General features: G+C 39.9%; 1 protein-coding gene across 1 annotated transcript in view; it reads left to right on the top strand.

Annotated features, from left to right (window-relative positions):
- Positions 1–14687, top strand: part of Ank2 (ankyrin 2) — a 207906-nt gene that overhangs the window by 106547 nt on the left and 86672 nt on the right. The window contains exons 13-17 of the mRNA XM_090356669.1: positions 197–295; positions 6017–6214; positions 9644–9742; positions 10633–10731; positions 14477–14674. Coding sequence (XP_090212795.1) covers positions 197–295; positions 6017–6214; positions 9644–9742; positions 10633–10731; positions 14477–14674 — 693 coding nt within the window. The remainder of the gene's footprint in view (positions 1–196; positions 296–6016; positions 6215–9643; positions 9743–10632; positions 10732–14476; positions 14675–14687) is intronic.

The raw sequence follows: 14687 nt of genomic DNA, 5'->3' as shown, positions 1-14687 counted from the left end.
TATATGCTTTGTTTTCATAAAGATGGAGATGATACCAAAAAAAGGCTATATTTTTTTCCAACTAAACAATTGGGTCTTGTCATAGATTTCTAAAATCCATGGATATACCTCTGATGTTCACAGAGAAGGAACCTGTTTGCTGTTGGCCCAGAGCAAGGGGTTTATTTACGATTGCACGATCTTTCTATCTCGACAGCGTGGTGAGACAGCTCTACATATGGCGGCGCGGGCAGGACAGGTGGAAGTAGTCCGGTGCCTCCTGAGAAATGGCGCCCTGGTGGATGCCAGAGCCAGGGTAGGTGCTGTCCCTCCAAGCTTCTCTTCTGGGACATAGTATGAGTCTCATCTTCTTTGTTTGTTAATGAACTTGTGTATTTATTGCCAGTACTGGGACATGAACTCAAGGCCTGAGTGTTTTCACTTAAATATGGTATTCTACCACTGGAGCTCCGCTTCTGCTATTTTGGATGATTCTTTGGAGAAAGTGTCTCATGGATTTTTCCTGCCTGGGCTGGATTTCCTTTGTGATCCTCAGATCTCAGTCTCCTGAGTCTCTCAGATAACTGGTGTGAGCCATCAGACACTAAGACTCATTATTTTTTAAAGGAGGCATTTGTTCTTTGATTCCTTGCCTTGAACATGCCATGGAGTAGAGTTCAAGAAGTTTCTTAGACAAAAAAAAATAAAAACATAAAAAAGAGTAATTAGACACATTTAAAAAAAAAATAAAGGTAGCCCATCTTAACAACTAAGAAACCTAACATTGATTACCCAAACCAGTAAACCAAGCCCCAGAGGTCAAATGTTTTCAGTAAACTTCCTCAGTTAGGGGCCAACGAACAGTGTGAGCTGGTCCTGAGGAGGAACTTAGAGGTCCAACCCGCAGCACTTCAGTAAAACTTTTGGCTGGGCTAAAAGTTATTGTCATTCTTGGAAGTGGAGGTGTGGTTTAAGCGGTAGAGTGCCAGCTAGTTTTGAGCAAAAAAAGCCAAGTGGGAATGTGAATCCCCGAGTTCAAGCCCCAGAGCCGGCACAAACTCGCATGGGCACGTTATTCTACTGAGGGAGGTGACAGGCTCCTCGTCTATGAAGGGTATTCTTTTCCTAACCTACCTTTACCTTTATACTGAGAGGAGAGAGTGTGAGAGAGAGTGACAGAACCAAAGCAAAAGAGGGAGACAGTGTTGACGTAGATGTTACTTGTTTTTGGTGTGGTACTGGAGTCTGAACTCAGGGATTTGTGTGTCTTAGGCAGATGCTCTCCCACTTGAGCCATGGCTCCAACCCTATTTGCACTGGTGGGTTTTGAGATAGGGTCTGGCTGTTTGTTCAAATATCCGTGACTTCGATCCTCCTGTTTATGTTTTCCATGACAGCTGGGATGACAGGTTTTCACCACCACTGTGTGTCCTGCTGTTTTTTTTTTTTTTTTTTTTGATTGAGATGACATCTTTCAAGTGTCTTTGCCTATGCTGGTTTTGTGTTCAGGGCTCTTGGTCTCAGCCTCCCAAGTACAGGAACTAGCAAATATCTGCCAGCATACCCAGTTAATGATTGAAATGGGATGTTTCACAAACTTTTTGCCTTCACTGGCATCAAACTATAATCCTCCTGATTTTTTTTTTCTTTTGTCAGTCTTGGGGCTTGAACTTTGGGCCTGGGCACTGTCCCTGAGCTCCTCAGCTCAAGGCTACCACCCTACCCTTTGACCCACAGTATCACTTTCAGCTTTCTGGTGATTAATTGGAGATAAGAGTCTCACAAACTTTTTAGGCTCTCCCAGACTTTCCTGTCAGAGCTGTCTTCCAAACACAATCTTCAGATCTCAGCCTCCTGAATAGTTATCTTCTTTCTTTATCCGAATATACCAGGAATGTCAAACAATATGTTGTGCCTTCCATTTCCTTTTCTACGCTGTTCTATTAAGCTTTTTAGTATCATCACTGGAGTTCCTACGGAGTATGGAAAACTCTTTTCTCCCTCTCCAATACATGATAAACCCAAGTTAAGGTAAAGTTCACTTTAACTTGAGTCACAACATCTTAGCTTCATTAGGGAAATAAATTCTGACTGGAGTCATAAAAATCACTTGCATAATAGTAATTTCAGGCAAGTCACTTGTCTTCTGTGCCTTTATCATTAAAATATGAGATGAGAGCACAGACAGCTCAAACATCCTTCCCTGAAATTGCTTTATGACTCATCACATTTAACAGGCACTCGCGTGCATGCGCACGCACACACACATTTTTACAATGAATTCTATGGATCATCATGAACTTGAAATTCATTGGCAGAATATTTGACACATGAGCAGCTCTGACACAACTGTCTTTAGTTTAGTTTTTATCTGCCTGCCCAACCATTCTGTGAGTAGCACAAACATTGATTGGTGAGCCACCAATACCCAGCTCTATTTTCTAATATATAATGAAAGAAAGCACCATATTGACTCATGAGATCCACAGAAACAGTTCTAGTTTATTCCATCTAGTTTAAATACTAAATTTCTTTTCAGGGGTGCCATGCCACTGAAATAGTTTCTGTAGAACATCTTCCTGTTATGAGTAGTTATCCAAGTGTCAGCGGCTCACACCTATAATCCCAGCTACACAGGTGGCTAAGATCTGAGGTCCATGGTTCAAAGCCAGGCCAGGCAGAAAAGTCCCTGAGAATCTTATTTCCAATTAACCACCAGGAAACCAGAAGCACTGTGGCTGAAAGTAGAGTGCTTGCCTTGAGAAAAGAATTCAGGGACAGCGCCTAGGCCCTGAGTTCAAGCCCCATGACTAAGCAAAATAAATAAATAAATAGATGAGAGAGGAAATAAAAATTAAACCGTACCCTATTAACCAAGGCTCCCAAAGATAGGTGTGCGCATGAAAATTACCTGATACCTGATTTCAAGGCACTTTGAGGCTCAGTTCTGTGTTTCTAGGCAGCTCATGGATGACTCCTCTCCTGGGACTGCATACTCTGAGCAGTGGAGAGGGAGGTTTTTTCTTTTCACTTGTTCTATGTAAAGGAACAGGGACACTGTGAAGTTTTGGCTTCCATTTAGTCACTTGATGTTTTTCTGGAATGATTTGGTTGGACTAACATGTGTACAGTGCTCTGCAATCCATAAAGTGGTTTAAATGCCATGTATTGTATTGCATACACAGAAGTCCTGTGTTGTGGAGTGTTTTTGATCACATTTATATATGATAATACAGTTGGGATAGAAAGAAAATTTCTACTATGGCTCCCTATCTTTCCCATAACTCCCTCTGCTGAGAGGCATAGATGAATAAGGCAGCCGGTAGCTGTCATCTGTATTTCCTCATTATTCCTGACTTCAAATGCAGCAAGCACTGCTCATATCACACAAGCACATCACTGGCTTCTAATGAATGGAATTCCCTCTTCAAGCGAGTATCTGGACCTAAGGAGCCTGAAGCCTGGCCCAGGCTCATTTCTGTGGCCCTTTTATGAGACCACGTAGGAAGCATTGGGGCCTTCTCTAAAGCCACGTGGGTATGGCATGTCTACTTCCCCTAAAGCAGGGAGGGTTGGGGAGGGCTGTTCTCAGAGAAGAAAGTGAGGGAGAAAAGTGAACACATAGATTCTGCTCTGTTTGACTTCTTGATTTCCATATATGTGTGTGTGTGTGTGTGCGCACACAGACACACAAACTGTCTTTCTTAACTAAACACCGTTGTTCTAGAACTCACTATCTCTTTGAAAAGATAATTAAAAGTTATGTCCATTACTGCATTGAATGAAAGCTCAAAGCATCAGATGGTCTCTGGTCTCATCTTGTTTTGAAGTTATAGAACTCAGGGCTTAGTCATTTTTCACTTATTTTTGCTTGCTTTCTAATGGATCACAACAACAATGATGATGACAACAACAAACGTGTTTCCCAGTAAGATTTCAACTGCTAAACATAAAAGTAAGGGCTGAAGGTGGCAACTCAGTGGTAGAGCAGTTACTTAGCATGTGCAAGGCCCTGGGGTTGATCACTACCACGAAAAACTGCAACACACACACACACACACACACACACACACACACACACACACACTATACAACTAAGGAATAATAATGACCACTGGTCGTGCTGCTTCTCAGCTCTGGATTAACAAGAAGGTCATTATTTCCTCCGGCCCTACCTCCTGCAATAGAAAACACATTTCAGTGTGGTTTTCTGTCTTACCTTGATCTGGTCCGCAGGTCAGAGGCCAAGAGACGGGTGTTCTCTGTAGCTTTCCTCTAGTCCTTAGATTGCATGGATGTTTCAACAACCGCTTATTTTTGGAAAAGTTCATTGTCCTTATTGGTACTGAGAACCATCGTGTCCTGGGAGTTTTCTTTATGACTGTCTTATACTGTTCTATTTCTACAGAATTCACAGACAAAGAAACATTGTTCAACCCCCTGCTGGAATTCAAGTTCTGTCTTAGTTATTTAATGACCTTGGGCAATCCTTGAGAACTTATTAAATTCCTTTTAATCTCCTTATTGTAAAAAAAAATAGTGATCTAATAATACATTTTATACCTTTACTTTAGGTCCAAAGATACATATCATACATGAATGTAATGGATAAATATCCAGTTTGACCAAATCTCAATTCTTTTATTAAAATAACCCTATGGCTAGATTTATTATCCACTCCTTGCCATCCTAAAATCCACATAATGCTATTTAAAAAGATAACATCGAGGTATTTCATTTATTTGCACAGATCTGTTCTATCTTTCCTCCACTCGTTTGTAGCCTTGGACTCTAGCCTCGCCTTTCATTCTTCACTTTTATTATGACTCGCTCTTGTGTAGATTATAAAGATATACCCTCTTTTCATCACTGAAGACTGCACTTGATTTTATTTTTGCAAGAGAAAATTATTTGGCCTGGTTCTTTTCACCCTGAAAACAATCCTGACTGGCCTGACCAGAATCCGGTGACTTCATACACCTCCTTGAGCCTCTTTCCTGTCCCTTGTCCCCAGCTCTATCCTCTTTCTCCCTTTCAATTAAGAACACTTGGCAAGTAGCTCATTCTGCTTGCTTCTTGCCAGATCCTCAGTTCAGCTTTGAAGTCCTGGATGTGAGTCGCAGACTCAACAGCAGCATTTCCTGGAACAGTGGCTTTTAAAACCAGATTACAATGTCTTCTTTATCCAGTTTCTCCTTGAAGAAAATGACAAGCAGTTGTATTCCTGGCTTGCTGGATGGAGTAAGAACATATTTTTTTCCAGCTCCCCTGGTCATTTTCTCTTGATACAGTTCCCAAAATAAATCTTTCCTTTAAGCACAAAAAAGCTCTTAGGGGAGGCTCTAGGTCTTAAAAACTTCTTGACCCCATTTCTTCATCAAAGCTATGAGTTTAAATATACTTACGATTAAACATATTTCATGTTTAATTAGAGGGTTGACTATACATTGAGAAATATTTTGGGTGTGTCCAGAAACAATAATCAAGTTCAAAACTGTATGCATGAATTAAAAAAATCTAGGGCTGGATATGGTGACTCAGGCCTGTAATCCCAGGTACTCCAGAGACAGATATTGGCTGGGTTGTGTTTTGATGCTAATTCGGACAAAATGTTAGCTACATACTTCTCATTTCAACAAATAAGCCAGAAGTGATGGTTCAAAACCATGTGGGAGACTCAGGTAAAGTCAGTCTGAGGCTGGCCCCAGGCGGTGACCTGAGACACTATAAGAATGAGAAATGTGATATAAAAGGGGCTGCGGAGTTGGGGGTATGACTTAAACACTTAAACGGTAGAGTAACTGCTTAACAAATGGGAGGCCCTGAGTTAACATGCCATTACTAAAAAAAAATGCAAGGGAAGCTTTATAACCAAATAAGTCATCTGGAGAACAAAATACAGATTGTGCAGGATCAAGTACTGCAGATTCCCTTTGGAAGATGCATTTCCTAGAAGTTCTGAGTAGACTCCGAACACACTTTTGCCAGTGGAGCTTGATCTTCCCGGCTCTAACTTCTCAATTGACTTGAGTTGTAGGAGGAACAGACACCTCTGCACATTGCCTCCCGCCTCGGGAAGACAGAGATTGTCCAGCTGCTGCTACAACACATGGCCCATCCCGACGCAGCTACTACAAATGGCTACACACCACTGCACATTTCTGCCCGAGAAGGCCAGCTGGATGTGGCCTCTGTCCTTCTGGAGGCAGGAGCCGCACACTCCCTTGCAACCAAGGTAAGGAGACTGACTTCCAGATAGCTGGGGCAAGGAGAGTGGCCCAAGGCTTGAACTCCAGGGAGGGAGGAGCCACTGGCTTTCTTCCTTCTCTGAGCATTGCATATTCATGGCCTACATGATTAACAGGGACTGGGAAATGTCACAGAATATGTACATATATTATATTATATTCAATATAAATATATACATATATGCATGCATGCATGCATATATATATATATATATATGTAACTGTAATCCTAGCTACTGGAGACTGAGATCTGAGGATCCATCCAGCCAAGGGCAGGAAAATCTGTGAGACTTATCTCCAACAGACTACTCAGAGAAAGGCTGGAAGTGGAGTTGTGGCTCAAGTAGCAAAGTGGCAGACTTGAGCACAAAAACTCAAAGGTAGCCCCAAGTTCAAGCTTCCAGGACTGGCACCAAAAAGAACAAACAAACAGACACATAAAACCCCAACAACACCCCAAACCCCAAAGTTCCACATTTCATTATTCTCATGACAACATCGTTTCCAATATTGGTTCCTAGAACTTTCCAGAAAAGCACGGTCTATTGTTTTTTTCTTTCCTCTCCACTGTCAGATCTTTGATGCTCTCATAAGAGAAAGAAAATAAGACTGCTAAACTCCAAATGAGAAAGAAAATATCCTATTAGGTTGGAATTCCTGAAAGTTTTAGGTGCTCTCTGACTCACTTGCCTTTGTTGTGTTTTCTTCTAACTCTCCTTACCAGCTGGTCCCCATCTAGCACCCCAAATCCCACTCTCCCCCTGGGTCTTTACTCTCTCAAGTACACCAGCCTGAGAACTCAGTGTCAAGACAAAATGGAGCTGGAGAATCCCATTTGATGTATTGCTACGCACATCAAAGCAACTACACCAGCTTGGATTTTATTAGTGTTTGGATTTTCGTGATAGAACAGGACAATTTTTCCATTGTCTTGTACATTCTCTTTGAAAGTCACTAGTTAGAGGTGAGCAGGATGAAATACAAATGCCCACAGCAATTTGGAGCAATAAAAAAAATGAGTCAGTGAAGAAGAGTCGATGAAAGAAACAGAAATCTAGAGTGACGAATTTATCACAAGGAAAAATAATTCCACACTGTGACAATGATTCAGATGAATAAAAAGCCCATTGCAGTGTGCTAACAGTAAGACTAAGCACTGTGTTTAGGAGAAACTGATTTCACGTGGAAACTTGAGGCAGTGATGTGCCCTCATTGCTCTTGGAAGTGAAAGCTGTCTACCGTTAGGGATTTAATAGTTGTGTATATCTGGCTCATGCTTGTAAACCTAGCTTCTTGGGAGACTGAGATCTGAGGAACACAGTTCATAGCCAGGGTGTGCAGGTAAGTCCATAAAACTCTTCTCTCCAATTAACCACCAGAAAGCCAGAAGTGGAGCTGTGATTCTAGTGATGAGTGTGAAAATTAAATGAAAAATTAAGGGACAGTGCCCAAGCTCTGAGTCAAGCCTAGTACCAGTACACACACACACACACACACACACACACACACACACACACACACACACTTGCACATGTATTTTGAAATAAGGAATTATTCAAATTCTGACATCTGACAATCTAAAAGGCTTTAAAAATCATTGAAAAGGAAAATAATAAATGAGAAATTCAGAAATAAAGTAAAACACTATAATAGTAATAGCCTAATAATAACCTAAGTGAGAACTGGTGAGTGTCTTCAGAGATGCAAGTAAAAGTGAGTAAAGTTAAGACATGGGAGGGAGGAGGGAAGTAAGTGAGTTTTCTCTTGTTTTTCAAAGATGTTTAGGATTAAAAACAACAGCAGCAATTAAAACCATAGGAGAGGGGGATGGGAAAGCAGGAATCACTATTAACTAGTGCAGTTTAACAGCAAGCGTGGTGACGGCTGACAAGAAGATGGTTCACTATTATGAGGCCTGGGTGGATAAATCTTGGAGGAAGATGAAATCCCAGCAAGTGTACCTAAAGGAAGAGCTATGCGAGTCAGGGGCTGTGTTCTGCCCTGTCTTTCCACAGTGAGGATCCTAAAGAATTTTGTTGAGTAGGAGTTTCTAAATGTGTCAAAATGTCCAGTCACTGCTCTGGCACCACAGTAAAGATGAAGAGTTATTTTTTTTAATCTCCATCCTTGTCCTGTCAAAGCATTCTTCATCCCGAGCATTGTCTGGTCATTGTTATGGGAGCAGAACTCACCCAGCCTATGTGAGTTCCATGTGGATTCAAGCCAGAAGAAAGAAATCCAGAACAGCCAGTTTCTTCCAAGAACTTATTAGTTCCAACTGTGTCTTCATTTATTTATTTTGTATTTTTAAGCCAAAAGGAAAACTATTATTTTACTTTAAAATAATGAGTCTCATGAAACTATGATAGGATGCTCTTGGCACTTGGGGAGATAGTGGGTGTTGCTGGTGGGGGCTGCTTGGTCTCAAGGTAAGCTGTAGTGGGGAGCATGAATGTAAATGTATTTGCGATGTGTTCACGGGGCCTCATTGTAGAGTTGAAAGAGTATGGAGTTGTCTAGTCCGGATTCCAGATTTGGGATGCATCATGCTACAGGAACTGTGCCATCCCTGAGAAATTCCATCCACGAAGCTCTCTGAATTTCTCACACTGCTAATTGCAGAGCGTGACTCTTCGTTAGGTACACAGACATGGATGTGTGTACGTATGAACTCATAGAATAGTCATCTTTGAAAAGCACATTCAATTTTCCATGTGTTCCACAGGCTGGCGTTAATCAACCCAACATCTTGCCAGGAGTTGGATAGATTTTCCAAGAGGAAAGAGTCTTTTCAGACAGCCTCATTTTTTTTTTTTCTGGGAAAAAAAGGGGGACAAAAGTGAGAGGGGAGAAACTTTTTCAAAAAGAGTATAGTTCATTCTGTCGTCCACCAATCTTGCATTTTTTTTTTTGCCAAAGAAAATATGTCAAGTGAATTGCAAAGGGCTTTTCTATTTTTTTTCTAAACCATGACTCCTAAAATATCCTAAAGTTTAAATAAAGAAACTAGGGATTAAGGTGCTATAAAAAAAAAAAGATTGTAAGAGGTAGGAGGCAGCTGTTCTCAAAATTCTATCCATTTAAAAAATTCTATTCATTTTAGAGGCAAGGGCAGAAGAGGACAGGTTTTATTTTGAGGGGGGGTCACAAATCAGAACCAGTAGATATTAATCCCAAACCTACACCATCCAACTTCTGTCTTTATAACCTTAAGGTTTCTTTCACTTAGCCCACCAAACCTAATGTTTGCATGCTAATTTTTATTGTTTTATTCTTGTCTTTGTTTATGACTAACACATTTTATGGGAACAGCATTTTTTTTGCAGATGGAAAATCAACAAAGATTGCTTAATATCTGAAGGAAGCTTTGTGAGGATTTAGGAAAATAAATCATATGTGTTCTTTCCATTTTGCAGAAGGGCTTCACTCCCCTGCATGTCGCTGCTAAGTATGGAAGCCTGGATGTGGCAAAACTCCTCTTGCAACGCCGCGCTGCTGCAGACTCTGCAGGAAAGGTAAATGTGTGTGTTTTATTTTGTGCATTATATTTTACCGTATTTTGTCCCTGTATTTGATTTTAGGTAATGGTACCTAAGGGTTTCAATTCAATAAATTGCTTTAATGCATCTTGGTCAGTATCACTCATTCAACTCTTCTCCCCTGTCTTTCTCAATCCCATGGTTCCATTTTTACACTGAATTTTATAGATGCATTTGCTGGTCTTTTGTCTCTCTGTTCATCTGCCTCACCTCCTTTTGTACCTCCCTGCTGCCCTTCAGAGGAGAGGAAATACCACCATTGGAATCCTCCCCTGAACATACCATATTTGATAGTTTTACTTATGAAACTCCCTCAAATATTTGTTAAAAAAATATATTTGTTAAAAAAATATAATGATTGTATACCAGTTAGACAGAGTAGACAGAAGAGGTTTGGAGTTGTGCCTCAAATCTCTGTTCTTGATGAGAGTATCCTCACATTTATTATGAATAATTCTTGTGATGTGAATGTAATTTTATTTATTTATTTATTTAGTACTTGTTCAGGGGTTTAAATTCAGGACTTGGATGCTGTCCCTGAGCTCTTGTGTTCAGGCTACTACTCTACGACGTGAGCCACTGGTCACTTGGCAGCTATGCAATATTGCTTAAATAGCAGTTTAGGATTTTTTTTTAAAAAAAATTGTTCCACCTAACTGCCTTTTGCTAATTATATGCTCATTTTCAGTGAATTTAAATTTACCGTTTCCATTTACATTTCCAGTATGCACATTGTATCTTTGACTCTTTAATTTCCATTGACTGTATTAATGAATTAACACCACCTTAATTGAATTCAATATCCATGCATCACCAATAGCGTCAGGGTAGCTGACACTAATGTATTAATAAACACACCTTTACAGAATGGCCTTACCCCGCTCCATGTCGCTGCTCACTATGACAACCAGAAGGTGGCGCTGCTGCTCCTGGAGAAGGGTGCTTCCCCTCATGCCACTGCCAAGGTGAGAATCACAGCAAGCATTAACTCCATGCCAACACTAACTCCAACCAGCTACGTGGCTCTTGGTATTGACATCTCTTGTTATGGTTTGGTTTCTACTCATTGCTTCTACCAAACTTTTAAAAGGATCTTACAAGCCAGCAGTTCCTCTGAGGGTGGTCCTGAAAGCCGTGGAAATGAATGAATCTGATCGTCAACATTTAATGTGTAAATTTCGAGGGATGAATGTGATGGAGGCACTCTAGGTTTCTCCTTCTATCCTGTCAAATGGAATGCTACGTGTTCTGCTCTATGAAGGACTCTTGTTCCATTTGTCTTTACATTTTTTTACATGTGTTAACTATAGTGTGGATTTGTTGTTGTTGATTTTTTAAATCCCTACATGAGGGACCTTCGTGCATCTAGTTCCTAAAGAACTCTTAATAAGTCTGGTGCCTTTGGAGAGGTCATTTCCCACCATTTGACTCGCTCTTAAAATGTGTATGAAAAGGTATATGAATATAACACAACATCCAGCTTTCAATTGCTCTACAATAGTTTGAGGACAAGTGTATGTGTGTGTGTGTGTGTGTGTGTGTGTGTGTGTGTGTGTGTGTGTTTGAGAGAGAGAGAGAGAGAGAGAGAGAGAGAGAGACAGAGAGACAGAGACAGAGAGAAAGAGACAGAGAGAGACAGAGGCAGAGAGATAGAGACAGAGAATACTGAGGCCTCATGTTCTCCCTCAGCTTCTTGTCTCAAAGCACTCCACCACTTTAATCATTTCCACTTCTTTTTTTTTTTAACTGGGTAATAGAAAATGAAAGTCTTGTGAACTATCTGCCTAGGCTGGCTTCGAATCTCCATCCTTAAATCTCAGCCACCTGAGTAGATGGGATTTCAAGTATGCATCCTAGAATCTACTGGCTCCTGGCAAGAACAGTTTGTATACTCTATATCTCATTTAGTCCTGTGAAAAATCTTAGGAGACTGGTATTGTAATGTTCTCATTTTGCAAACAAGAAAGTGAGATTTAAGAAGATTTACTTATTAAATAAATTTTAGAGTTCGTGTTTGATCTGCTGTGTGACTTGGGAGCTGACATTTTTCCCAACAAAATGGACCTCTAATTTCTCTCATAGATGTATTTAGATTATACATATGGAATATTCCATATGAAGCACATTCTGTGTGGTATCATACATACATTTTTATATAAACAAGTTTGGTATTACAAAGAATTACAAATACATGTATATTTGTGCACATACATACATGTACATAGATCTTTTTTATTTATGGTAATTTCTCTCCTCTAACACACAGTCCTTTGATCTTTAGAATTTCTCATTGTTGTTGTGGTTCTATCAATATCCAGAACATCCTTTTAGTCTTTATTGGAAGTAAGAGGGAATGAGGTAAATTTTATTTAATTAAACCATTTTTACTCTGTGGGGTAGAGGACACTTTGCATCCTGCAGGTTGCAGGCTAAGAAGTCCTATTCCATTGCCCTGATCAAAACTACTTTGTTAGCAATGTCTCCTCCTGTGTTTGTTGTTAACACATTTCTGTCGCCCACCATATATCTTACCTGACCTTGATAGATATGATGAAGGAATAGGAGAAGCTGATAAATAAATTAAAGCAAAGAAACATATAAGCTGAGATCTGGTGGCTCACACCTGTAATCTTAGCTATTCAGGAGGCTGAGGTCTGAAGTCGTGGTTCAAAGCCACACTGGGCAAGAAAGTCATTTTTTCCAATTAATCACTAGAAAACTGCAAGTGGCACTGTGAGTCAAATGGTAGAGGGCTAACTTTTACCGAAAAGGCTCAAGGAGAGAACAAAAGCCCCGAGTACAAACCCCATGACTGACAAAAGAAAATAGCCAAGATCCTTATAGCAAAAACTGGTACAGTCCACAAAAATATATGTGCCTTCTTATTCTACTATACCTGTGTACTCAAGGGCAATATTCTCCAGCAAGTAGAGCATCTGGGACTTATAATGGGGCCCTGCAGAGTTTACCAAGGAGAGATTATAAGCTTTCTTCAGCAGCTAGATGATAAATATTTGTTAAAAATAAATTGGAATCTGCTAATTTTTATTAAAGAATTTATTAACGTAGATTTTTACATCATATTTCAAATGATGTGTTTAACAAGTAAGTATTCAAGAAGGGAGTCTCTATATACAATCACTGGTACTTAGATTTTAGAACATAATTAAAATTAGGCTGTGGGTTTGTATGTCATAGATACATATTAATCTATATAATATGCTAATTTTTTAAGAAATGGGAATAAGATATAATATAGTACCAGTAGACAATTTACACGTATTAGTGGCACAGAGAGACATTTAACTTCTCACACCTGCAGTTTAGTGTTTTGTTTTCTTGTTCTTTCATTTCTTCTTCTCCTTCCATTTCTTCTTCTTCTTCCTCCTCCTCCTCTTCCTCCTCCTCCTCCTCCTCCTCCTCCTCCTCCTCCTCCTCCTCCTCCTCCTCCTCCTCTCTTCTTCTTCTTCTTCTTCTTCTTCTTCTTCTTCTTCTTCTTCTTCTTCTTCTTCTTTTTCTCCTCTTCCTCCTCCTCCTCCTGCACATTTTGCAGTTAGCTCTAAAGAGGTGCATGACCTCAGAATATCTTACAGTCATCTCACCAGAAGCAGCCAATGTTGACCCTTTAGTGTATCACCAATGTGGCAAAGCCACTGTTTTTAACTTCTGTTTCACACAGGGTTCATGAAAACTTCCACCAGATTGATAAAAGAAAGAAAACAATGTATGCTCCAGACTAACAGTAATCCCAGTGTTTTCCTTTTTCTTTTTGTTTCCATTTAAGTAGAGAATGTACTACTTGCCTATGGTAAGCAGTGCATGAGTGCTTTTCTGAATCATTCCAAAAACTCCCACATAAAGGCAATAACCTCATGTTATTAGAAGCAGGTTGTGGGAAGAAGAGATGGATCTCAGATTTATATTGACCAGAGGATTAACATACGCTTGGGTTTGTTTGGGTTTTTTTTGTTGTTGTTATTGAATATCTTTTTTTTCTGATTGAAGACAACTCTTTGAACGCAATCCTTTTTTTCTCACCTTTGTATTCCTGCACCTAGAAAGCTGCCTGGATTATGCCAATAACATTTGTTGTTCAAAATGCAATTCTTCCCAAAGCAAATTAGTAGCAAGACAGTAATAAACACACAGAAAGAGTCCTATATTATTATATATTACTAGAACAACATCTGAAACATAGCCTGCATGCCAGTCCCTCAATTCCAAAGTGGGTATGACAAACTATCTGGTCAGCTCTGTACAAGTCAACTGTAGTGAAGAGAGGCCTAGAAATGAAACTGCTATCAGGAAGTGTTGAAGAAAGAGGAAATGGAGAATGAAAAAGAGAAGACTAGAGTGGGAGATGTGAATTCCACCTTCAGGGACTTCTTAAAGGACTGAAATAGAGCAAGAGCCTGCCTTATATTCTGTTACTGGTCAGGAGAGAACCAATATTCTAAGGAGACTTCAGCTTTGGGATCTTTATGCCTATAGATGACTTCTGGTCTAATGAACAAAGATGGGGAATGGTGGAATGAAAAGTTGTGATTCACTGAGAGTCTGGATTATCTATCATCTTGTTTTTACCTTTTCTGGTGATTATACTTGAATTATTTGTTTATATATATTTAGTATTATAAATATATTTATACATTTATACGTGTATCAGTAGTTGTTAAGCATTCTGTCTGTCCTTTTCCATTCTTGTTTTAGAATGGTTACACTCCTTTACACATTGCTGCCAAGAAGAATCAGATGCAGATCGCGTCTACCCTCCTGAGTTATGGAGCTGAGACCAACATTATGACGAAGCAAGGAGTGACTCCTCTCCACCTGGCCTCGCAGGAGGGGCATGCAGACATGGTCACTTTGCTTCTGGAGAAGGGAGCCAACATCCACATGTCTACCAAGGTATTTCCAGTCT

Source organism: Megascapheus bottae, chromosome 23, assembly GCF_031878675.1.
Source record: "Megascapheus bottae isolate mThoBot1 chromosome 23, mThoBot2.hap1, whole genome shotgun sequence".
Classification (NCBI taxonomy): domain Eukaryota; kingdom Metazoa; phylum Chordata; class Mammalia; order Rodentia; family Geomyidae; genus Megascapheus; species Megascapheus bottae.
This window is presented reverse-complemented; position numbering and strand designations above follow the sequence as displayed.